Consider the following 26673-nt stretch of genomic DNA (forward strand, 5'->3'; position numbering starts at 1 on the left):
TGGGAGGGAACCAAGCACCGAAAGGTGGGACAAATGCACACTATTACCCAACCAGAGAAAATGAATTTTTAAAAGCAGCCCAACTAACCAACCAAAAGCGGTGGGCATGTCCAAAGTCCCAGACAATCCATATACCAAATACAGCATGCATCGCAGAGAAGCACATGCACTGCCCAAAAAGAAGTTACTTCATCAATGCCTGTTCAAGATTACTTTGGTGGAATTTGGTTGGCAGATTATGGCCAGCTTGTGATTTTGGCTGTCTTGTGTGACCTATATCTGAAAAAACGTAACATAACATATAGTTTAACATTGCCTGAATTAATGACAGGTTGAATTAGATAGAACTGTGAAATATATTTATAGTCGTTCTGAACAGGGGGTCCTAAATATGTCACCTTATATTGAATGTATTGGTTGCCCAGAAATGTTAAACCCATAGATAAAAACTGATTTGCCGCTTATAATAATAATATTTCATGCCAACCTTGCAGCAATTCTTATGGTAAAGTCTAATGAATGAAAATGGATATGAAGGAAACAAACACATTTATTTAATGTGGCATTATTAACCTTCCTACGTGTATCTATTTGTTATCCGCAAACTAGGCATTCTCTACAATGCAGTTCAATGGGACAAAAACGTTGCAGCCTTAATTTGGTATTGTCCACACTCGTAGCTTTTCTACATTCATGCAGAGATCTCTAGAGGCCAGGTTTCACCCATCGCTAACCTTAGACAAGAGGAAGCCATCTTAAATGAGTTACAAACGAATAACCAGGGCACAGATTGCAACGGGTGGGGAGTCATAATACCTCCTTTTAATATTGATATGCACAATTATCGACTTGCAACTTTAAGGTATGTATATGTGAGATTAAAACAGCAAATCTTCCTTATATATACTTACCTTGATGATATACTGGTAGATAATATATCATATCTGGGGGGTTTTCTTGTGTAGATTGATATTTCTGTTCATGGTATTGTGATATATCACCTTGCAAAAGAGACTTTGATGGCATGGACTCTCAAATTACAGGTGGCAGACACAGTTAGGGTCTTGGAAGCACGCAGAAGGCCTAGACAGTAACATGAGGGAACTAAGTGCAAAAAAAATGGTTTGATGTTTTCTAAGACTATGATATGATCGATAGTCCAGTTTAGTGTTAAAGTGGAGGCATTAGAGAATGTGTCACAGGTTGGTATACATTTTTTTCTGGCTACCAAGGCCTTCCAGGTGGAGAGAATTTAAAAACAACTGTGCAACAATTTCTGTCTGTGAATACATTAATGGGCATGATCATGTCCCGTTCGAGGTGCTGATGAGTGAGAGATTTCGACTCCCAGCCAGAGATGTCCAGGATTGTTCTAAGGCAAGGGCAAAGCGGTCACTGGCACAGGGCCGCAGACTTTCAGGAGGTCCCCCTTATAATGCCATCTCTGTTCTGCAGAGTCTTTCCCTGATGACCTTGAAAAAGTCAGATTGTTTTAAATACAGAAGTGGCTTGTGTCAGCGAAAAGAGGCAGATTGGGGGAGGGTGTCACAGGGGGTTGGGGGAAGGAGACAAATCCAGATATGCCGCATGAGGCCTATTTATGAATGCCACAAAAGCACGGCCAGTAACACCGCCTCCACGGGGGTGCCCATGCTACCGGTACTGGTGGCGTCAGGGTTGGAGTTATCCGCCGATCACAAGTGAGACCCCGAGGGTTCCTTGCAAATGAGAAATGACCAGGGGAACCAGTCATTCTGGATGCCCTGTTTCTTCATGGCGCTTCGTCCCGGAGTTTCCGTGGAACACATCACAACAAACTAAACCAGACTGTTCTGTGATGGTAACCCCAGATCAATGGAGAAATTCACGAATGCGCCCTGAGGCCAATGTGCGTGGTAATACAAATACTGGTAACATAACATCTGTGTGACCCTGAAAGCGAATGCATGCAATATTTTAATCGACAAAAGTATTGTGTATAAACACGGGACTGCTGGAATAGAAACATGGCTCTGAACACCCTTCTGGGCTCGAGGCGTACAAAGCACTTGCTATGAAGCCCCAGGGGTGGTGCAGTTTCACACCACTTGTGTGTCAAATGCCCAGGAAGACCTGCTGGAGTCTCCAATACAAAACCAGTGGTGTGCGTGCACCACAGAGGAGCGGGCCGAGGGAGCGTGTTGTCTGTACCGCTGCTGCGCGTAACAGACACCAATGGGAATGGGCGGAGCAAAGGCCGGACATGCGCCCGCCTTTGCCCAATTGCGGGCTGGCTTCTTTACAAAAAACATACGCAAAAGCCAATTGCAGCCGAAACAACAAAAGCACGCGCACAAGCGTGTGGTGAGCTTTCAGAAGCCCCTACATCAGGTCTCGTGCTGCGCGAGCACTGCTGCGCACTGTAACGCTAAGCGCGAGACCTAAAAAAGATACCAGACTCGGTTCTATGCCCAATTTCCCCAGAATCCGCCACAGGTTTGATCGATTTACTCGATCAAAGGCCAACGTTAGATCCATGTATCCCACGTGCAGTGTGCCCTTCTTTGCTATGGTATTCTTCCCAATCACCAGGCTCAAGTTTATACATTGATCCAATGTGCCTCTCCCTTGCCTGAACCCATACTGCAAATCGCTAATTGCATTACAATTTTCTAGCCATATTGATAGCCGCTTCAAAATCACCTTTCCCATAATTTTGGCAGCAGAATCCAAAAGTGAGAAAGGTCTTTAACAGGCAGGGCCGTCCTTAGCACCCTTTTTAAAAATTGGAATTATAATAGCCTTTGCCCATGATGGCGGAAAGCCTCAGCTACGAGCAGCATTAAAAAACCTGGACCAATATGGCAGCCCATACCAGAGTGTCTGTCTTATAAAGGTCAGCTGGTACCCCATCCGGGCCAGGGGCCTTTTCCCCCGGTTGTGCCAAGAATAGCTGCCTGGACTCAACAACATTAAAATGAAGTGGTTCTAACGGCGGGATAGGCTTCCCCTCTGGTTCCAGCCTCTCCAACTTACCATCACTATACATTCACCCAAAAAACCTCTATCCACCGGTCAGGGGATACTATACAGTCTGTATTAGTGTTTCGAGTCTCCAAATAAAATGGGCTGTTCACCACCGCCCAGAACATCTTACTATCAGAGGATGTGCTTGCTTGATCGAGATCCTCCCAAGCCCTTTAACCTGATAGCTTTCTTCCTCTCCTGAGTGGCCTTCTTATAGTCTGCCCTGCATGCCCTGATCTTACTCACATTTCTGGGTTTTTGTTTAAGGGCCAGTGCTAAGTTATTATGGGTGGTAGAACAGGTACCATCAAACCATCTCATCTTTTTATATCTGTTACCCTGCATGGGATAGTTAAGTTAGTGGCTATCTGATGTATTTCAAAGACGTCCAATACCGCTCCATCCGACCCAGTGCTGTCCATACATATTGAAACCTTGGCTGTGCACTCCACATACAACTTACCTAAAAACTGTTCAGGCACCACTTTCATCCAATTCAGTCTATGTGACTGGTCTTTATTGCTAATATCATGCTTAGGGATACCCCGACTCTCTACCTTATAAAAGGCAGATGCGTATAACAAGTCAAGTGTAAGGGGTTTATGATCACTATACGTGCTCCAGGAAACATTCATACTACAGACCGCAGGAGCTAAAGATGAAGAAATAATTACAAAATCAATACTGGAGTATCCCCTACTTGGAAAAGTGGGAATAGAAGTATTCACCCCGTTTGCTCTAAACAACACAAATTATTTGCAGCAAGAAGCCCCTCTAAGAGTATGCCTGACTCTGTATGTTCAAAATGGCTAACAAATAGACAGTCCCCAGGGGCCTTATTTAAAATACAGTCCAACTTGCACAGATGTATATTAAAATTGCCCAGAATTAAGATCTCAGAATAAGTATGTTTTCGTTTTTTATATGTATCAATGCAACCTTCCAAGGCAACTAAATGTTCATTTGCAAAACGTCTAGTAAACGTAATTCTAGAAGTTTATTACTAATAGCGGGTGGTGATCCTTAAAAATCAGCTCTACTGCCAAAATATGGGGAGAATGACACAAAGTGGCTCACTTGGTAGCCTAAGTCGAGAGAAACCAATAGGAGAAGACCTCCCCTTGCACGCCCGACGTGGAGGGCACTGCATGTTTAACGTAGGAGGTAAAACCATCCAAGTGAAAGCCTTCACCTGTATCCCATGTCTCTTGTACTGCAGTTATTTGGCAGCCTTGGAATGTCCTACAGCAAAGAACGTCACCCCCTTGGTCCCAATGCCTTGTACATTCCACGCGAGTACCCTCAAGCTGGCGGGATCTATCATGGGGGATGTTACACTAGGGGTAGAAACAAAATCAGGCTTCTCAAGTGGCATTATATTGCCCACTCCTATGGGTGGCAGCCTAGCATGTGAAGCACTAACAATTTCTGGGCAAATGACTGCTAGCAGATGGGGCAGGATCTGGGCTCACAAGTAAGGGGGTAATATTGACACGCACACCGTTAGCCTTCCTCTCTGACCGCAGTTTTCAGGTTCAGAGAGGCATGTTCCTCTCAAACAGCATAGCCTTAGAACAGGGGGTGCCTCAGGGCTCTGCCCTGAGCCCCACCCTGTTCAACCTTTATATGGCTCCGTTGGCAGATGTGGTCCAGTCATACGGCATAAAATTGGTATCTTATGCCGATGACACTCAACTGCTCATCTCCCTGTCACAGACACCCACGTTAGCAGCGGCCAACTTTAAAACCTGCATGCAGGAGCTTGCAAGCTGGATGAACCAACATTGCCTGAAGCTCAACGGCTCAAAAACTGAGGTGTTAGTGATAGGGGGTAATGGTGCTAGCTGGACTCAGAAATGGTGGCCTCCTTGTCTAGGTCCTCTACCTACTCCTTGCAAGGAGGCTAAGAACCTGGGGGTCTGGGTTGATCCCAAACTCTCTTTTGAGAGTCACGTTGACAAACTAGTAGGGAAATGCTTTGGGGTAATGAAGACCTTAAACCGCACTCTGGACCTTCTGCCTTTAGAGGCCAGACGCACCATGACCCAAGCATTAGTTACCTCCCGTATTGACTACGCTAACGTGCTGCTACTGGGGACAACTGATAAGAACATAAGAAGGCTCCAGGTGCTTCAAAACACGGCAGCACGGCTAGTTCTCAGGCTCCCCAAAAGAACACCATCCAAGCCCACTTTGGCTGCCCTTCACTGGCTTCCTATAAAAAAAAGGATCCTATTTAAAGCACTTTTAATTTGCTATAGGATAACCTCGATGAAAGCCCCTGAATATTTGAAGGACCTAGCCATCCCCTACCAGCCCCACAGAGCACTTCGCTCTATGGGCATGGGTCTTCTTAAAGTTCCTCGTGTAAAAAAGGCCAGAATGGGAGGCCGCTCCTTTCGTGTGTTAGCAGCCAACCAATGGAACACCCTCCCAATTGAAATTAGGTTAGCCAAGACTGAAACAATTTTTAGGAAACTTTTAAAAACACATCTGTTCACCCTTTAGGCCGGTCGCTCCTCTTTCTGTTACTCTCTCCACAGCGCGGGGATACGCCGGGATGGCGTCACCAGGCGCTCTACAAACCCCTTTATTATTATTATTATTATTATTTAGCCCCTGCGGTTCTTCCTTGAGTGATGATTGTCAATCTACAGCATCCAGTCCCTGTAAGCTACGCCAGAGGTTCATACCTATTTGACAGGGTTATGGTCGGACCAGAGCTCTCAGTTGATTTGGTCATTATAGATGCTTGCAGACATGGGCTTTTTGATGGAGGAAAATTAGTGGGCAGGCAGCAGTACTGAGGGGGGGCTATCCTAATAAGTGTTTTAGAGCTGCCCTTGAGCTCACATTCCATCAAAGCATAAACTTTTATAGGATATCTCATATTGACTATCACACAGCCACCCCCAATATTTTTCCCCACCCTATGGCCCAACCAGCCCACTCTTCTAGCCATAATAATGTCCGAAGATATTCGATGGCCATTCACAATGTTCGTGTGACACCAATGTGTAACCTTGTGTACCAAGTCCAGTGTAGTTGCTTCAGTCCCCCTTGTAGTTGAAGGGACCCCCACCAAGACTACTGCCAATGGTGCAGCCGCTGGGGGCAGATCTATGATCTTGTAACCATTCCCCAAGGACTTATCAAGGTAAATGGTAGCAGTCACCTTAGGAACATGCCCCCTTAACAATGGCGCCCCTCACAATGGAACTGATTGGACCATCGTCCCTAACTGTGTCGCATGGGGGGATCACCAGATGACTTGTTGGTCGTACTCGAGAACTTGGCCTTTTTTGTTACCCATTGTTCCTGTGGCCCAGTATTTTGCGTATTTTGAGAATACTGTGGTTCAGATGGCATCCGAGTTAAGCAACCTGGGACCACTGATTCTTCAATTGTGTCTATGCCTTCGGCCCCTCGATCAGGCACCTGTGGTTTGGTGTTCCCAACAGGGCCAGAGTGACCACCTGCCACTGACTTCACTACAGTGAGTTGAGAGGATATTAATGGGAGAGCAGCATCGAGTCCTGCAACCAACCCCTCCAACGTTTCCCATATAGGCCTTAAGAAATGTTCAATTATGGATTACAGTTTAGGTAAAAGTAGGTCAATGATATATTTTAGATCAGACTCAGTTGGTGTTGCGAAACTTTCGGGCAGAAGATTACGAATGGGTCTTTTACCGCCTATTTTCTTCCGCTTAGTAGGGGGCTGGGCAAGGGATCCTCCGCCAATCTCATAGCCGTCTCTAACGTAGGATCTATAATGACTATATTGGCCTCTGGAGCGGACATTGGTCCGGGATTGGCTCTTTCTGCTCCACAGCCGTCAAAAGTAGTTGTGTGGGGGTAGATTTCCTATCTCCAGCGATAGCTTTCCTTCATTAAGAGCTATCCCCTTGGAGATAACACTGGCTGACCTCGTTTAAAAAATTATATGTTCTTACTTACTGGGAAGGAGTATAAAAATTACTACCCAAACCTTAGTTTTAGCGACAAGGAATGTGGAACCAAGGGACCTGGCTAAGTATGGTCTCCTCCGATCTCTGACGGGCGCAGACGGACCTGCCCTTGGCCCTGGCACACCAGCGCGCCGCGGGATCCTCGAGCAGATTATAAGCACCTCCTGGTGCGGTCACAGGTCGTTGGCGGCGCTTCCGGCAACAAAGCAGGCTGTGATTGGTAGTCCCCTGTGTTGTCGTAGCGGTGACTGAACTGGCGCGATGACTGGCTCCCGCACCACGGGAGCCCCGAGCTGATTAGAAGCGCCTCCTAGTGCGGTCACGGGTCATTGGCAGCGATTCCAGCCGCAAAGCAGGCTGGGATTGGTAGTCCCCTGGGTGGTGGCAGGGCAGACTGAACTGGCACGATGGTCAGACCCACTTGAAGACATCGCTCTACCGACTAAAAGACAGCGTAAAAGGCTTAGCAAAGCACATAACAAAAAGTCCAATTTGGGAGTGGATCACATGCTGGTCATTCTGGTGAAGTCTAACCTATTTAAAAATAACAACCGATAACGCAACAGAATCAGTTAACACACTGGGAGAGGGGCTGGGCCATATTGAGGCAGAAGATACTCACAAAGTGGTCGAAATGGATCCCAGTCGAGTATATAGTGACATCACAAGTAATATAAGTGAACCCTTCCTACAATTAGATCCAACCTCGCTACTGGAATCTCCCCCACTACTGGAAAATAAGAGTTTTAAACCAGCAAAGTTAGAGCTGAAGCAAGAACTAGGAGGAAAAAATAGGCTTACAAGAGGTGAAGCTGCTTCTCAAAACTAAACCAGGCTTGGACGGCTGTCCTTCAGGTAAAAAAGTATGAGAAATCTTGGGGCGACTGTTCTGCAAGGGGGGTGCATCTCAGAGGTACTAGTCAGTACACTCTAAAAGATGGCACAGAGTGAGAAAGCTACTTCAAAGGTATATAGTAGTAATCAGTGCAACGCAATGGATGGTGCAGGGAAGAAGAGCTACTAGAAGGTATACAGTACTAGCCAGTACACTGCATTAGATGGTACAGAGTAGGAGAGTTATTAGAAGGTATACAGTACTAGTCAGTACACTGCGTTAGATGGTACAGAGGGACAGGGCTACTGGAAGGTATACAGTACCAGTCACTACACTACATTCGATGGTACAGAGCAACAGAGCTACTCCAAGGTATACAGTACTAGTCAATAGGCTGCATTGGATGGTGCAGAGTAGGAAAGCTACTAGAAGGTATACTAGTCTACTAGTCAGTACACTGCATTAGATGGTGAAGAGTAACATATCTAATCCAAGATATACAGTACTAGTCACATACTACACTGCATTGTAGGGGGACATTGGAGACCTACCTGAACTGCTCCCAGCGAGCCCAGCTCACAGCACCGCCCACTTCCTGTTCTTCCGCGCCCGGAGGCGCTTAAACAGCGAGAGCTCCCACTGAGGAGCGGGGGACATTGGAGACCTACCTGAGCTGCCACACTTGCTGCGGTGCTCGCTCCTGGGGCCCTTACGCTGTCTGTTTCCCCCGCCGCCGTTGTTTTCCACACTGCACGGCCGCCGAGGGGGGGGGGGGGAACTACAGCTCCCAGCGAGCCCAGCTCACAGCACCGCCCACTTCCTGTTCTTCCACACCCAGAGGCGCGTAAACAGCGAGAGCTCCCTCCGCGTCGCGGACGCCCGCGGGCGCCACCAGGCGAAGCCCGGGCAAAGGGCGGGCCCTCTTAGGCCCTCAGAGGACATCAGAGGTCGGGCGGGCCCCCCCCCTAAGACTTGTCATAAGAGGTGAGTCCGGGAAAGGTGACTATGGGGAAACGTAATACCAATCCTATAACGCCTGCTTCTGTAGACTCCTCTGCTCTGCCTCCCTCCTTTGGATGCCTATTGGAGAACGCCCTTAATATGGTCCAGGAGGAAATCGCCAATACTGAAAGGAGGATGTCATTGGGCTGTAATACCAGTCACCTGCAGTCATCACAAGCAAGCCCCTTTAATACTTTGCCACTCTCACCAGCAATTACTATTTTGAAACCTACTACTCGGGTAACTCCGTTGGAAGTGTTGCCTGGGGGCAGTAGCCCAGTCATAACTATCGACTCCCAGCCTGACTTCGTTGTACAGACTGTTATTGCCTCCCCACCCCCGAGTAACAAGATTGTCGATGGAAAAAGGAAAAGGGGCCCCTTGAAATTTACAGCAAATAGGAGGAAGCAACCTACCCGTAACAAGAACCAACCGACCCCTCCAGAGTATGTGGACCAGAGGGAAGCAGCAACAATCTGGGGGTAACACTGTTTATACAGAAAACCTGCAACTTGTAGAGGTGGTCGTTCCCCTAACCCCCACTACAGAAAACCACAACTCATTAGGGCACACAGACTGAGTTTTTAACTGAAAGTATCATCCATTGCAACATTGCCCAATTCACCCGGTAGGCCCAGGGTCACATTTCCACCACATTGTCCGACGATGTATCTATCTTGAGCTGGAATATTGTTGGTCTCAACGCGAAAATGAAAATTAAGACCTGGACCGATTGGGTAACCAACTTTGATGTCCTAATGTTGCAGGAAACTTGGTGCACGAGCTCTCTACTTCATGAAGGATATAGCTGTCATAACTTGATTGTACCTTCCCCCTCCTACTGGTCGCCCTAGCGGGGGCTTATCTATTTGGGCTAAAATCACTGTCGCAGCTAAAATCGAACCACTGCAGACAAACAACAAAAACTTCATGGCGTTGAGATATACTGGCAGGATAAAGTTATGTCTTATTAACTTTTATAATAACGATTTCACAACTCACTCCGACACCAACTTCCTAAAATTATTTAATTTCATTGATCAAGTTGTGGATGGACAAAAATATGGTAGGTTTGATGGCATTTGCATAGGAGGTGATTTCAATGCACACATTCACTCCAGAATTCTACCCTGTAAGAGAGGAGATGAATTACTGGACCTGCTAGCCACACGCGATCTAGTTGATGTAATGGAGAATATAGCTACTGGTGTGGACAATGTACCCGTTCCCACCTATATTGGGCGTTGGAGCTCAACCACTATAGACTACGTATTCATTTCTTCTCTTCTCGGGGATCTCTTATTAAAATCAGAGGTTGTCAGGACTACTTATAGTGACCATTACCCAATTTTAATCTGTCTCAAATCAATTAAAAAACCGGGGAAGATCATAGAAATTGGGGCAAAAAATCTAACGGCATCGACAGACAGGCTAAGGGTGGTTTGGAAGGAGATAGACATCCAGGGCGTTTTGGCTCGAGTCATTAAAAAACACCCTACACTAGCCCCGGTTTGCCTATCAACTGACATCCCCGGGTCTGATATTGTTAATTCATTTTGTGAACTTTGTAAGGCTATAAAAAAGGAAATTTCTAAACCTGTCCCAGCTCATAACAACAGTAACCCTATGTGGTTCGACACCTCATGCTCCAAAGCCAATCGGGAACTTAGGGCTGCCCTTACAGCAGAACCACGCGATTTGTCCCTGGTAAGGACTCTGAGATCTAGATACAAATACACCTCAAAAATCAGATCTGAAGAGTTAATAAAAGACCATTGGGACTCTCTTGTTCGCACAGCAGCCTTAAAAGATGTAGCCGGGTTTTGGAGGGCGGTTAAAAACCTGAGATCATTGGGCTATAATATTTCCCCTATTAATTGTAACATAACAGGGGATGTGTGGGTTGACCATTTCTCTAAGATCTATGATGCTTCTGGCAACCCCACAGAAATTGCATCATTAGTTAGGCCCTTGATTATCACGCTGTTGGAGGTGGAGGATGCCATTACCGAAAGTGCTGGGAATAAAGCCCCTGGACCCGATGGTTTATCCATCGACCAAATCAAATCTGAACCTGACTTTTGGGCACCGCTGCTATGTAATGTTTTAAACAATTTATCTTATACTTCTGTCCCGGAAACATGGTCTAGCAGCACTATTGTGCCAATATTCAAACAAGCATTTACAATGCAATAGGTCTCGCATTAGGGAGAGTTAGAGCTATTGGCATTGTAAATGACAATGTCTTTTACCTATGTGTTTGAAGTGTAGTGGGTGTATGTGTTGTGGAGTGGCATTATGTGGGTTTGTGGGTAACCATAACAGCCATCTTGATAGAGCCTCTCTGAAATCGTTCCCTGTATACCTATGCAGACCTTGTTCAGGCGTGAGCCTGCAGTTCCATGATACCAGACCTGCCAAACTTAACAACAAGTTTAACTTAATGCTGATTGAAAAAGTGCATCGCAGATTCATGTGAGGGCTGCCCAGTGCAGTCAATGCTAGTGTCTGGATCAGGTTGTCACTAGGCATCACGTGATCCCTGAGAGTGTGTGAGGCTGGGCAGTGATCTTAGTGTGTAAAAAAAAAAACAGAACTCACTCCTCCTCCCAGCAGCCACCCGGCTCAATGTAACAGATGACGAGAAAGAACCTCCTTATCACATACACACATACACTACATGAGGTTTTGAGCTTGAGAATAGCAAGGATGCAAACACCTCCATCAAGGATTACAGCTAGCTTTTCACTGTGGAAATGTATTGAAAACACACTTGCTTAGCCATGACCATGCGCACAAAGTTAGGCTGATTAATACGTTACAGAAGTGGAGCTTCAACTCGGGCACCTGCTTGCAGTGATCTTAGTGTAAAAAAAACAACAAAAAACAAAAACAGAACATGTCAGTGCTCACTCCTCCCAGCCGCCCAACTCAATGTAACAGATGACTAGAAAGAGCCTCCTCATCAGATACGCTACAAGAGGTTTTGCGCTAGAGAAAAGCAGGGCTGCATACAACTCCATCAAGGATTACAGCTATCTTTTCACTGTGGAAATGTGGAGAAAACACACTTGCTTAGCCTTGACCACACAGATGAAGTTAGGCTGATTAATACGTTGCAGAAGTGGAGCTTCAACTCGGGCACCTTGATCCTTTATTTCTGTAAGTGCTTTCTGTTGAGGTTTATTTTTTGTGACACTGACCTACCCGGCACCAACAGCGATCAGCTTGTGCACCAGGAACGTCCCGAAGACAATGCTGATGTCGCGTTTTGTGTAGCAACATCAGCCTGAAGCCCCGCCCACTGTAAATCGTGCTTGTTGACCACAGAGAAGCATTAATTTTAAACGGCATACACTTCAGGACAGTAATAATTCAACGTCCTTAACCACAGATGCCTCGTGACCGCCATTGCAGACGGACCCGGAAGCTCTTGGCCGGCCGGCCGGCCAATCCGCTCGCGGCCGACCGGAAGTCCCGCCTCCCCAGGTCCGCGAGCTGCCGGCGCATGGAGCGCCCTGCCGTCCGGTGTAGCCCGGGTCCCCAGGAGGGGGCCGGGGAGAAGGAGGAGTGTGGCGCCTGTTGCGGGGCTCCTCTGACCTGAGGGAGCCCCGATTTAGATGGAGACGCGCCGTGAGGAGCCCCGCCGGAAGAGCGCAGTTGGTGAGTGGGGCCCAGGGCTGATGTAAAGTGCGTGCGTGCCTGTTTGTATGCGTGGGGGGGGGGGAGTGTGTGCGTGTGTGCGCGAGGGAACGTGTGTGCACATGCGTGACTGTGTGTGATTGAGAGAGAATGCGAGGTAGGGGATAGTGTGCCTGTATGTGTGCCTGTATGGGTGCTGTATGCCTGCGTGTGCATGCGCGCGCCTGTGTGTGTGTGTGTGTGTGTGTGTGTGTGTGTGTGTGTGCGTGCGTGCGTGCATGCAGAGAGGTGGGGGCTGCCTGTGTGTGAGCAAGGGCTTTGCGCATGCGCAGCTACCAGACGCTCGCTCCCGAGGTGAAATCCGACACTGAAAACGCTCGTAACACTTTGGTGTCCACTCTCCTAAATACGGATCACATTAGTTGTCGAGCTGACAGCATTCATGCTTCGCATGAATGCTAACGTCAGCTCGACCTAAAAAGGTGACAGACTTGACCCTGGTTGTTACCGCCCCATATCTTTAATTGACAACACGCTAAAGGTTCTAGGCAGGGTCCTTTTTAACAGAATCAGAACCTGGGCGGAGGAAAATACCATCTTACACCCGTGCCAGCTAGGTTTCAGAAGTAAAGTGGGTACTGTGGAGCAATGCTTAAATCTAAACCTGCTTTGGCTAAATATACAATTGCCAAAAAATCCCCTTTATATTTTGGGTTTATGGATTTAAGTTCTGCTTTTGATTTTGTAAATCGCTCCCGTTTATGGTCAGTCCTGTTGAATTATGGTTTAGATGAATCCTTATTTTACTTTTTGGCACATTTTCATAGCAATTTGAAAGCCTGCGTTCGCATTAACAATGACGGCGAAGTTTCTAATGATATTTTAATTGGCAGGTGGGTCACACAGAGTTGTGTCTTGGCCCCCCTGCTTTTTATTTTGTATATAAAAGAATTGAGTGATTCTTTGAGTAATCTAACTAACGATGTTCCGCAAGTAAATGGCAAACCCGTCCCGCACTCCTTTACGCGGATGATGCAGTCCTTATGGGCCGCTCAGCCATTGCTTTGCGTATTTTAATTTCTGGCTTTGTCACATATATGGCAGGTTTGGGCCTATGTACTAACTTTAAGAAATCATTTATAATGTCATGTGGCCCTAGAAGCTATAAAATAACCCAGATTCTGTCAGGGGACAATATTTTAAAAAGCACTTGCACGTTCCCCTACCTTGGTTTGTTGTTCTCTAACACTGGATCTTGGCAGCCTCATGTTGCTCAGGGAAGGAATAAATTGAGTAAAGCTATAAACTCTTTAACCTCCCTCCGCCAACCTATGCAGGCAGATGTGATCACATCATTGTTACAAATTTACAGAACACAATGCTTACCCGTAGGAACCTATGGTGCTGAGGTGTGGGGCTACTCGAATTGTACCCAATTACAGATTGAAGAAAATAGATTCTGTCGGAAGGTTTTGGGGAGGGTTATTACAGCACCAACTTACGTGTGTCACAGGGAATTAAATCTCAATTATATAGAGGATTTTATAAGATCCAGACCCGCCCTTTTTTGGATAAACATTTGGAGTAATTCCGCTGCCTCCTTGTCCTGTGACATCATTTTGGACTGCCTAAAATGTGAGAGGGCTAACTTTATACCATGGTTTAAGGCTGTGGAAAAAAGCTTATTGAGCGTGGGGCAGGGACATCTTTTTACCTCCCCTCAATTGATTGATTGCACGCATAAGAATTTAATTAAAAGGGCTTTGTATGATTTTTATTGTAAAGAGAGGGAAAGGTGCGATCTGGCAAAGCCGTCCACATTAAGGTACATCTCCCTTATGGAGCCCTGCGACAAACCTCATGCCCTGCCTCAGGGCTATCTCCGCATAAAGTTAGACAGGTGGAACAGGAGCTTGTTATTTCGGTTCAGGGATGGAAGCATCATAAATCTACTTTGCTTCCCGTTAGGCTTCAATAAACATGTGGAAAATCCAAGCTGCCCCTGTAACCTTGGCGGGAAACAAAGTTTGCTCCATTTTACTTTCTTTTGTGGTTTTTATAGAATGCACACCAAGCACTTTCTAATACCGTACTGAAGGAAAAATGCTTTGATGGATTTTAAATTAGCTTTTAAAGATTTGTTGATGTTAAAGACGGATGAAGCTACTTTTAGAGTGAGCTGCTTTCTCAAAGCAGTTGTTCGGTCCCGTGCTTCTCTGCTCATTGACTGAGACATTTGCACTATGCACTTTTTGCACATTGTACATTTCGCACTAGCGATTGCCTTTTTGCACACGATAAAGCCGTCTATTGCTATGAATTTGTAACTCTGCGGGCTGTTATTTGTGTATATTTTATTCTCTATGACTGTTATTACTTCTGCTGTGTTTGACATGTACTTTTATGGATGTTTTACAATCCGAATAAAGATCTTTTGACTTGACTTGACTGCATTGTAGGTGAATGCATTATTAGTGTAGGTATGTGTGCTAGGTCAGTGTAGGTGCATGCCCTAGGTAAGTGTAGGTGCATGCGCTAGGACAGTGTAGGTGCATGCACTAGGACAGTGTAGGTGCATGCGCTAGGTCAGTGTAGGCGCATGCGCTAGGGCAGTGTAGGTGCATGCCCGAGCTCAGTGTAGGTGTATGTGCTAGGTCATTGTAGAAGCATGAGTTAGCTCAGTGTAGGTGCATGCCCTAGGTAAGTGTAGGTGCATGCGCTAGGTCAGTGTAGGTGCATGCGCTAGGGTCAGTGTAGGTGCATGCCCGAGCTCAGTGTAGGTGTATGTGCTAGGTCATTGTAGAAGCATGAGTTAGCTCAGTGTAGGTGCATGCGCTAGGTCATTGTAGATGCATGCGCTGGGTCAGTGGAGGTGCATGCGCTGGGTCAGTGGAGGCGATTGCCCTAGGTAGGTGTAGGTGCATGCGCTAGGGTCAGTGTAGGTGCATGCGCTAGGGTCAGTGTAGGTGCATGCGCTAGGGTCAGTGTAGGTGCATGCGCTAGGGTCAGTGTAGGTGCATGCGCTAGGGTCAGTGTAGGTGCATGCGCTGGGTCAGTGTAGGTGCACGTTTTTGGTCACTGTTGGAGCTAGAACTCTGGAACACAGAATGTGTTATGCAGTAAATTCCGAATTCTGAGGTGCAATTCTATGCCATCCCTTATTATTCTATGATCCCGCCCCATAGCACATCACACCATCCCATCCCTTGGTAACGTTCCATACCATACCTCCATAACATATCATTCCATAAAATTCCATACACCATCCAATCACATCTAATCCCTTCCTACCCCATACCATACCACCATAACATACCATACCATTCTAAAGCACATCACACCAATCCATGCCATCCCATTGAATGCAAATGACCATTTAATTCCATCCTATCCCATTCCAAACCACACCATCCCATCATACGATATTATACCACGATCCCAACCAATAGCACACCACACCCTCCCATCCAATCAGAACGTTCCAAACCATACAATACCATCACATACACATTGTCCCATACAATATGAACATAACATTCCATACCATACCACACTTTTCATGAACTGTGGTATATAAATAAATAATACCGGATCTATTTTTGAATGAATGAATGAATAACAGATAGCTCAATAAAATAAGAGTCAAGATTCGAGGTAGTAGGAGTTTCTGCAGGTTTATTACAGCATAAAGGACAGGATCAGGACAACCTGCATAGGAACAGAATGGCAGGGCTAGAGTGGCCCGGCAGCTGCCGGGGCTAGGTCTGGGATGAGCGCGCTAACTTTTAATAACAATACATCAACTTATATACATAGCGCAAACACATAGCATTACATTGCAGTAGGCGTAACAGTGGGTGGAGCAGAAGGCGTGACGCGTAGCAGTCGCGAGAGATAACAGTAAAAGTAGGTGTAACTGGGAGTATACATGGACATGTGATGCAAACGTAACAGAATATGTCATGAATGGGCGGAATCATTGGAGGGGGCTACCTAAGGAGCCGGGACCTCTAACCTAATGGTGCGCGTAAACTGGCAATGACGTGTTACTAGGAGAAGCTGGGGGCTACGAACTCTGTGCTAGGAGCGGAGACTTGAGTCTGGAGGGTCGGAGCGACATGTACCTAAACCCTATCTGGTATCTGAGGTTTAGGGAACATGTTGATATAAACTAGAAGTCATGAGGGGAAAAGCTAACTTGATTCTAAGACTGGACCATGCATTATTCTACATGTAGTGCGTGATGAGGAATATTAAATGACCATTAATACAGTATTTCTCTAACGTGGAGCCGAATAGGCTAGACAATGACGGAAACTATTGATGCAGTTCAGTAGCTTAGGAATGCAGAGAAGAAGGACTGAACTGATAGCTGGAATCATAACATACTCTTGGCAGACTCAGAGGCAGAGCCAAGCTGCACCGGGCACTGCGAGGCAGGAAGTAAGTGAAGGGTCGAGGATACAGGTGGGGGCTGTATCGCTCCTCAGCGAGGCTTTCAGGAGACAGGAGCTGAATCTGTTGTCCGGGCCCTTTTGAGGCCTGGAAACGGGGACTTTATAATGAAATAACGTGCACACTGAGAAACGTGGCAATATAACTTTACATAGGCCTGATATTCGTAGTATTCACGAGGACTGGAAACTGACATACCAGAGGTGGACACAACTGTAATTGCGTCATTAATCAGACATGGGGAATAACATATGCATATTGGTCATGCACACATAACATATGATGGATGAGGCGTAGGGACACAGAACATGGCAAAATTTACTTTTCCACATTCCCTCCTTGTCACTACGTTTCCATCAGGAAACATCAATATTCATGATACCATCTATCATTTCATACAGTACCATTTGCTCGTCTCGAATTGTCTTGGAACGGGATTTAGAACGGGGCTTGGGACTAGAAATACAAGAGGTAGCACACATGCTGCAAATCGCAGGGCCACATTGTATACAGAGGCAGCAGCTGAATATGATCGCTACTGCAATACCTAGAAAGGACAGGACTTTCCATCCCCATGCGGAAATTATATTCCAGAACCAACCGGACCATGTCCAGGTGCCTGGATCTTGGTGTAACAGATGGGCAATTTTATGGAGTCTGGTTATAGCTGAATAAACAGACGGCGCGTTATTTGGAATGAAAATGCAGCAACTAGATCCGATGACTCTACAGGCCCCGCCCCTATCGGCCAGTATGACGTCAAGGACGAGACGATTTTGCAAAACGACAAATCTCATAGCAGATTGTTCTTCGGTTAGGTTACCTAGAGCAGAGGCAGTCTCATTTACTACAGCTTCAAGGGTTCTTGTTAACCTACGGATCAGTTTACTATTCTGGACAGGTCTTACAAAGAAGAAGAAACCTTTATTAAAATCTGTATACTGTTCTAGAGTAGTTTCAGTATAATCGACAATTGGGGACTCCCTTCTATGTCTAATGTGTACTAGATGTGTGTTTCTGTGATAATCAGATGGGGCTAGGAAAACAGGTGGCAGTAGGAAGGCAATGTAACAGGTTCCCTCCCAATCGAGGGGCAGACGGACATATGCGGTCTGACCACAAATAAAATAAGAATGACGTGAAGCTTTGAAAACAGATTTCCCACTGTCACTATACTGGATAACAGTAGTACATTCACTATGTCCTACATGTACAGAACCATGACTACGGACACATAATTCGCCTTTGACAGGTAGTACTGAAATAGCAGGTAAGCCTGGAGTAGTATCAGACTGAACATTCAGGACCATAAAATTCGACGAATAATTACCTAAATTATATACTTCATTTTCTAGATCTAAACCTGTTCTGTGGGGGAAACCTTGCTTGTCTGAAAAACATGTACTGTTAAGAAAAGACATATCTGTTGAGGATGACGTTAGCGTGGACCATGCTCCACACGAACCATTATGTGAGAATGGATAAGGAAAGAGTGGCAGAACTCCCTTCGGTGTCTGGAAAGGGGGGAGTCGACCACACACCCAACAATTAGTGGCATTGCTGGTCTGGTGTGAGTAATGTAACATACGGATAAATGTGTTGTTGCGCATAGCGAGGCGGTATGAATATTCGTGAGGAGGCAGATCACTAAACGTGTGCTCTACTGTAGTATTAGCAGACATATTTACATGAGGAACTGGAAAATACAGATAGAACGCATAGCTGGTGCAGGAAATCAAGATGCTGATGAATAATACGAAACTCAGAAAAACGATACATTGAATTGAACTTCGACTGACTCTCTCACTATGGGGGTCTATTTTATACATGTCAGAAACAGTCTAACCGTTTCACCTAGGGGAGGACTTATACAATCAAACTGACTGACTTATTAGACCTGAGCTTTTGCTTATACTCCTGCTGCGGAGTTTTCTCTAACCAGGGAGGGGTTGTAGTAATGTCTTTTGCGGGACAGTCCTTTAAAACAATGTTCTGGCAATCTTTCGAATCCTGGGGAATGTTTTTAGAAACGGATTTCAATCCTTTAAAAAGTTTAATATGAGAAAGGTGGATCCATCCTTTTCTGCCTTCCAACTTGACGGCTGTACGGGTGGTGAGGAGGACCTGACGGGGCTCCTTCCAACGAGGCTCCAGCGGACTTGATCGGTCAAAATTCCGGACCATCACTAGGGAACCTGGAACGATTTCATGCGGTGCCACCTCGGTATTGTCTGGAAATGCGGCAGCAACCTGTGAACGACATGAGTTGAGGGCAGACATCAAGGAAGCTAGGTAATCTGTCAGCATATTACATGAAACGTCGGTAATACTTCGGGGTCTAGGAGTACCCCACATATTAGGGGGGCGGCCGAATACGACCTCATACGGGGACAGACCTGATCTGGAATGTGCGACCATGCGCATATAAAACAAAGCAACTGGCAGAGCTACTAGCCAGTCCACACCTTTTTCTTTACAGACTTTGGCAATGCGGATTTTCTGCTTGAGCGGACAGGGTATCAATACGGTGTGTTTCAATAACTTCAGTGTCAGTAGTCACTGCATACGCGGCGACTAGTTCTCCTGTACTAGTTCTCATACATGAACCATCCACATAAAGTGTCAGGTCGGGGTCTGGTAACGGAATGTCTGTCAGGTCTTGTCTTGGCTTTGTCGTAATGTTAACTACTTCCACACAGTCATGTGTGGCTGGATTTGAACTAACTGATGGTAACAGTGTAGCAGGATTCAGGACGTTGCAGCGTCTAATTTCTATGTGTGGCTGGAACAGTGTCAATTCATAACCTGTTAAACGTGCAATTGTCAAGTGCTGAGTTTGTGTTCGGTTTAAAAGAACTTCTACTGAATGTGGAACTTGTACTGTCAGGGAATGTCCTAAAACTATGGAATCACTTTGTCTGATAGCTAGTGCTGTGGCTGCAACTGACTTGAGGCACGCAGGCAACGCCTGGGCGACTGGATCTAATGTGCTCGAAAAATAAGCACAGGGCTTGTATTGTCCTGCTTGATCTTGTGTGAGAACAGATAATGCTGTACCTTCGCGTTCAGTAACAAAAAGTGTAAAAGGCTTACTGTAGTTCGGTGTAGCTAGAACTGGAGCTTGGCATAAAGCTTTCTTTAACTCGTTGAAACTCAGTGTATGTTCAGATGTCCAAGGGAGGACAGTCGATACGGCTGCCTCCTGTGTCGTTAACTGTATCAGTGACTTGGCTAGAAATGCATACTGGGGAATCCATTGTCTGCAATAAGAAGTAAGGCCGATAAAGGCACGTACCTCCTTCTGGGTTCTGGGCTGAGGAAGACTCGCTATTAACTGGATACGGTCTGGTGTCAACTGCCTACCCCTCTTGGACAGTAAGTGTCCTAAGTATACCACTTGCTGGACACAGAATTGAAGCTTCGAAGGTGACACCTTGTGCCCCATCTCGGCTAGGAAATACAGAACTGTAAGGGATGCTCGCTCGCATGCACGTTCGGAACGGGCTGTGATCAGTAGATCATCGACATACTGGAGTAGGGCAGTGTCAGTTGGCATGTGAATGTTGTCTAGTTGTCTCTTGAGTGCTTGACTGTAAATACTAGGGCTTTCTGTGAAACCTTGAGGAGCGCGTGTGAACATATAGCTCCTTCCATTTAAACAAAATCCGAAAAGAAACTGGCTGTCTGGATGAATTGGAACACTGAAAAATGCATTCTTGAGGTCTATGACAGTGAAAAACGTGGCTTCGGAATCAATAGCTGTTAACAGGGAAGAAATGTCTGGGACAACTGGGTACTGAGGAATAATACATTTGTTAAGCTCTCGTAAATCAATCACTAATCGATATACTGGAGGTGCATTTGGATCAGTACGTTTCATGACTGGAATGATCGGAGAATTACATACATTGGAGTCAGTTTCTACAACTACTCCTTGAGCCATGAGCTCGTCAATAATTTTGGATAAGGCTGCTACAGCCTCAGGTGGCAATCTGTACTGTCTGATTCGGGGTAACACTACACCTGGTTTGAGAGTCACACGATGGGGTGTGATTTGCATGTAACCTACATCAGTTGGACCTTGCGCCCATAAATGCTGCGGAACATTAGACAATCTGGAATCAAAATCTCGTAATACATAGTGACCCTTGAAGTCACGTAGGAACAGACGTATTCCCTCTGGGGAACAGCAAATAACTGCACCTAATTCTTTCAGTGTCTTAATGCCCAATAGATTTTCTGGACATGACTTAGTAAGTAACAGATCAGTAGTACGGGACAATGGACCTACTTCTAGAGTGACTGGCTTTGAAATCTCGTTAACTATTGGCTTTCCTGAAAATCCAAGGGAAACATTTCTTGAGCCTGAGAGCGGAGCCCCTGGAACTTCGGCGTGACTGATTGTGGTCCTACTTGCCCCTGTATCGATCAAAAACTTTCTGTCTTTCCCTAATACTTGACTGTGAACATAGGGACCTTCTTGATCTACAGGTATCTCGATGAGAGGCAAGCCTACCTCCCTCTCTAGGCTGTTTCATGAATATGGCTGGTACTCTGGATACTCTGTCTGAGCATACTGGTACATCTGCGATGTAACGTGCTGTGTTGCAGCAATGGGCTGCGGTGCGGGAACTGTCTGTTGTGCATTCTGTGGCTGATGAGTCTGTGAAACTTGTTCTTGTCTAGGCGGACGTGGTCTTTCTTTAGTCTTACCAGTAGCTATATTATGTTTCAGAACTGCACACTCGTTTATAAAATGACCTGGCTGTTTACAATAATTGCAGTTTCCTTTAACGGGAGCTGCAGGATGACTGGCTTGATTCGGACCCCTCTTCTGACTGTCTTGAGGAATAGATTGTGCAACTAGCACTTTCATTTTCGTGTCTTTCATACGTTTTCTTTCGTGTTCTTGCTCTTCCCTGATTCTATTCTGGTGATACTGGAGCATCTGGAGCATCTGGGACGGGGTGTTTGCTTGCCAGGTGCTTTCGACTTTCAGAACTCGGTTTTTAATTTGTGGACTTGAATTCTCGACTAATTTAGTAACGAAAAGGTGAGGGTATGACTCACTACTTGTCTTGAGACCACTGTTAATACTGAAACATTTCTCAAATCTAGAATAAAAATCACTAATATCTTCATCTTGTTTCTGTTTACAGGCTGAGATTGCATCCCAGTCTTCTTTTCTCGTTGTCAATAATCTGGGTAAAACTTGAATCAGTAATTCTGGTAATTCTTTACATTTATCTCCAAGACCAGTACCTGGTACCCGTGCCTTGTCTTCTGCTTCTAGGACTGCCCAATCGATCTTTTTCTCTCCCACCTCCCATTCTTTTTCCTTTAGCTTTTCATACACCCCTGCGGGTAGCAGGACCTTTAACATTTTAATGATATCTGGGTAAGTGTATTCTCCCATACGGAGCATGTCTTTTAATTCTCTATGGAACCCTGCTGGATCTTTGTCATGACAGGGAATTAATTTCTTCATTTCAAGAAGTTCCATCTTTGAAATCGGAGTGTATACAAACACTCGTTGCATTTCGCCACCCGCCCCTTGGACTGGGTGGACTTCTCGTAACGGATTCTGTCTGTCTATGTAGAATGATTTGCTTTCTGGGGGTGAAACATGAACAAAATGCGGATTCAGAAACGTTCTATACTTGTGACGCTGTTCTAGAATGACACTAACTAAATCGGTACCTAGACCTCTCCATCTATACTGGAGTAACTCGTTCAGGATATCGTGTAACGGACCTGGATCAGAGTGTTGACCCTCATACAGAGTAATGAGGTACTGGATCATATACATACCCACCAGTCGTTGCTCGGCTGGGGGCAGTTTCAGAAACATTTGTGCCACTATTTCGTCTGGAAAAGTGGTAGAATCAGTAATCCATCGGACTGCTGATCGGGCTAGTTCTTGTTCGTGCATAGTACTTAATTCACTGTAACCGACTCGTGATTTCAGAATGTGATCGGTAGCTTGGAATACTTGTTCTAGAGAACCTTGTTCTGGTGCTGGATGATGAACAATAGACTTGTGTTCTAGACGTAAATGGCGATCTGGAAATCTAGATTTTCCTACATACGCTATTCTGGCGGGATTCTCGTTCTCTTCCTCTTCAGGATCAGAGATACTTTCTTTCTCGCCTACTAGTGCTGCTTTACGCTGTTCGTGTATCTTTATTATTTCTTTACGGATTTTCTTGTACATACTCTCCATAGCACCGACGGTCTTGTGCTTACCCTCGGCTATATTATCACTCCACCTTGTCAGAATTTTCATCTCGGCGGAATCTTTAGACGGGTAATCTTGTTCTCTTATTAGACAATTGATCAGGAACTTTAATATCATGAGCTGGATCTCGGCTTTCCTTTGAGACATAATCTCGCCAATACTTTCTGGATCATCCCCTGTACGGATGAAACGATATATTCTGTCTAGATCTTCTTTCATATTCGGTAAGGTGACTAGATACTCGGTCACTCTCCTTACACGTAAGGAATATAAAACCATATTATATTCGCCTGGAACTGGATCATAGACACATTCGTTAAGGGTTTGCCTGATTTCTGTAACAGACTGATGTTTAGGCGTGCGCTGTAACGCTTGAGCATGTAATTCGAGTAATGTTAAACGCTTGTGTGGCGGCGGGGTTTGAGGAAGACCTCCTCCTGCAGCCCCTAGACTAGAATCGTCGACTGACATTCTTCGTCCTGGCAGGGTCGGTAATTGTAACGTGGGCTGGACTTGTATGGCGGGCTGGACCGGGGAAGCTGTTAAGGGCACCCCGGTGTCTGGAGGAGCATGAACTACCTGATTTACAGGGACTGGCGGAGCGCGAACAGGATTTGCATATTCGGGGACTGTGTCGTCCAGATAGGACGAAATAAAAATATCAGCTGCGGTCGGTTTGTGACGTAGCTTGGTCGGAACTAATGGTGGCGGGAAATTACTAGATGCCTCTGGGGTCGCTTTTGGCAAACCTTCGGCAAGAAGAGGATACATACCCTTAATGAGGGCATGCCTCTGTCTGTCTGACTGTTCGGCTTTGACTTGTTCACCTATCTCGATTAATTCTCTTTCTTGGGCTCGTTCCTGGGATTCTCTACTTAACTCTGACTTTCTGACTTCTTTCTCGGTCCTTCTATGGGCTTCCTTACGCCATAACTCGATGGCATCTTTCTGTGACTGTCTGGCTTTCTTTTTCCATAATGCTTCTTCTACTCGCATGATACATTCGGCATCCCATGTACCCGATACGGGCCATCTATACTTTTCGTCTAACTGTTTGGTATACTCTACCCATAAATCTAGATACAATATGGCGCTTATGCCATGTTTCTGATACATAAAATGACCTGGACTGTCCCTGGGCGGGACAGGAACTGCTTCCTCTAATAAACCCTTTCTAGTTTTTAACTGACGTAACTTGGAAAAGAGCGGCATTGTAAACTTGAATCGGAACACAATACAATACACGAAAAACAATAACAATTGGGAAAACAATTCAGGCATACCACGACATTGGAAATACATTGAACAACATTATAAATGACAGGTCGAACAGAATATTACCTGGAATACTGAGAACAGAAACAGAACAGAATTTCTCGAGAACGGAACAGACTAGAGTTACTGGATGCACTGCTATAACAGTACGGAACATACCGGTCCCATAAAGGGACGCATCAAGACCCGTATCCACCTAGGTGAACACTTCGTTTGTGAGTCTGGGCACCACCAACCCACGGACCAGGAGTCAATTTAGATTGGTCCTGTCTAGATACTACCCCAGCAATGGTACTCACCGGGCAGCAAGAACGGAAAGGCCTCGGACTGGACTGGACGACGGACGACGAACTTCGGACTTCAGTTACGGGTGGGCCTCCGGATACCTCGGACCTTGGACTCTTGGCTTGGGCTCTGGTCGGGACTCGCCGCGTTCCTCCACCGTCTCGTTCGGATGCTGGACCGCCTCCTCCGTCTCCTCCGTGGGCCTGAGGGATACTTGAGGCAGAAATATCTGCACGTGGCCGGTATGGTTCCGTCACGGCTGCAGAGGGTCAGGGGGTCGGCGTGGCTTCACCGACGCGTGGGGAAAGGGCAAGTCCCTATTCGGGCGCCATTATGTGGTATATAAATAAATAATACCGGATCTATTTTTGAATGAATGAATGAATAACAGATAGCTCAATAAAATAAGAGTCAAGATTCGAGGTAGTAGGAGTTTCTGCAGGTTTATTACAGCATAAAGGACAGGATCAGGACAACCTGCATAGGAACAGAATGGCAGGGCTAGAGTGGCCCGGCAGCTGCCGGGGCTAGGTCTGGGATGAGCGCGCTAACTTTTAATAACAATACATCAACTTATATACATAGCGCAAACACATAGCATTACATTGCAGTAGGCGTAACAGTGGGTGGAGCAGAAGGCGTGACGCGTAGCAGTCGCGAGAGATAACAGTAAAAGTAGGTGTAACTGGGAGTATACATGGACATGTGATGCAAACGTAACAGAATATGTCATGAATGGGCGGAATCATTGGAGGGGGCTACCTAAGGAGCCGGGACCTCTAACCTAATGGTGCGCGTAAACTGGCAATGACGTGTTACTAGGAGAAGCTGGGGGCTACGAACTCTGTGCTAGGAGCGGAGACTTGAGTCTGGAGGGTCGGAGCGACATGTACCTAAACCCTATCTGGTATCTGAGGTTTAGGGAACATGTTGATATAAACTAGAAGTCATGAGGGGAAAAGCTAACTTGATTCTAAGACTGGACCATGCATTATTCTACATGTAGTGCGTGATGAGGAATATTAAATGACCATTAATACAGTATTTCTCTAACGTGGAGCCGAATAGGCTAGACAATGACGGAAACTATTGATGCAGTTCAGTAGCTTAGGAATGCAGAGAAGAAGGACTGAACTGATAGCTGGAATCATAACATACTCTTGGCAGACTCAGAGGCAGAGCCAAGCTGCACCGGGCACTGCGAGGCAGGAAGTAAGTGAAGGGTCGAGGATACAGGTGGGGGCTGTATCGCTCCTCAGCGAGGCTTTCAGGAGACAGGAGCTGAATCTGTTGTCCGGGCCCTTTTGAGGCCTGGAAACGGGGACTTTATAATGAAATAACGTGCACACTGAGAAACGTGGCAATATAACTTTACATAGGCCTGATATTCGTAGTATTCACGAGGACTGGAAACTGACATACCAGAGGTGGACACAACTGTAATTGCGTCATTAATCAGACATGGGGAATAACATATGCATATTGGTCATGCACACATAACATATGATGGATGAGGCGTAGGGACACAGAACATGGCAAAATTTACTTTTCCACAGAACAGTAACATAAAGAGCTACTCATCACAATGATATTTACCTTTATAACTCTTCACCACCATCTCTGGGCTCTGAATCTTCACATTATTACACCTGTAATAAATAACACACACATCATCTTTGTATTAAAGAGCAATTACAGCTCCACAAACAAAGGATGAACATCACATAAGACCCGTATTTGAAATGATATTCAGTATTGAGAGCAGCGCCTGTGGACTAGAGCTCAGTGTGAGTTACTGTTCATACACAACAGTCAAAGCTCCATCGATATCCAAAAGTACCTTCAACATCTTATGACAGGATGTGGGTGTTCTAAGACAGTTAGCTCAGTGAGACCAGCGTGCTTCATGTGATGCTATGGAGTCGCCCAGTGTGGGTCTTCTAGGAGCTATCATTAGCTCAGTGA

At 45.9% G+C, this 26673-nt stretch overlaps 1 protein-coding gene and 1 long non-coding RNA gene across 3 annotated transcripts in view; one reads left to right on the plus strand and one right to left on the minus strand.

Moving 5' to 3' along the window:
• LOC144754161 (uncharacterized) overlaps positions 1 to 26673 on the plus strand; it is a 638643-nt gene that overhangs the window by 220836 nt on the left and 391134 nt on the right. The window lies entirely within an intron of this gene.
• LOC144754153 (E3 ubiquitin-protein ligase TRIM39-like) overlaps positions 1 to 26673 on the minus strand; it is a 91412-nt gene that overhangs the window by 20197 nt on the left and 44542 nt on the right. For both annotated transcript variants that reach the window (XM_078641734.1, XM_078641733.1), the window contains exon 5: positions 26305 to 26357. In XM_078641734.1, coding sequence (XP_078497860.1) covers positions 26305 to 26357 — 53 coding nt within the window. The remainder of the gene's footprint in view (positions 1 to 26304; positions 26358 to 26673) is intronic.

Source organism: Lissotriton helveticus, chromosome 5_1 (assembly GCF_964261635.1).
Source record: "Lissotriton helveticus chromosome 5_1, aLisHel1.1, whole genome shotgun sequence".
NCBI lineage: Eukaryota > Metazoa > Chordata > Amphibia > Caudata > Salamandridae > Lissotriton > Lissotriton helveticus.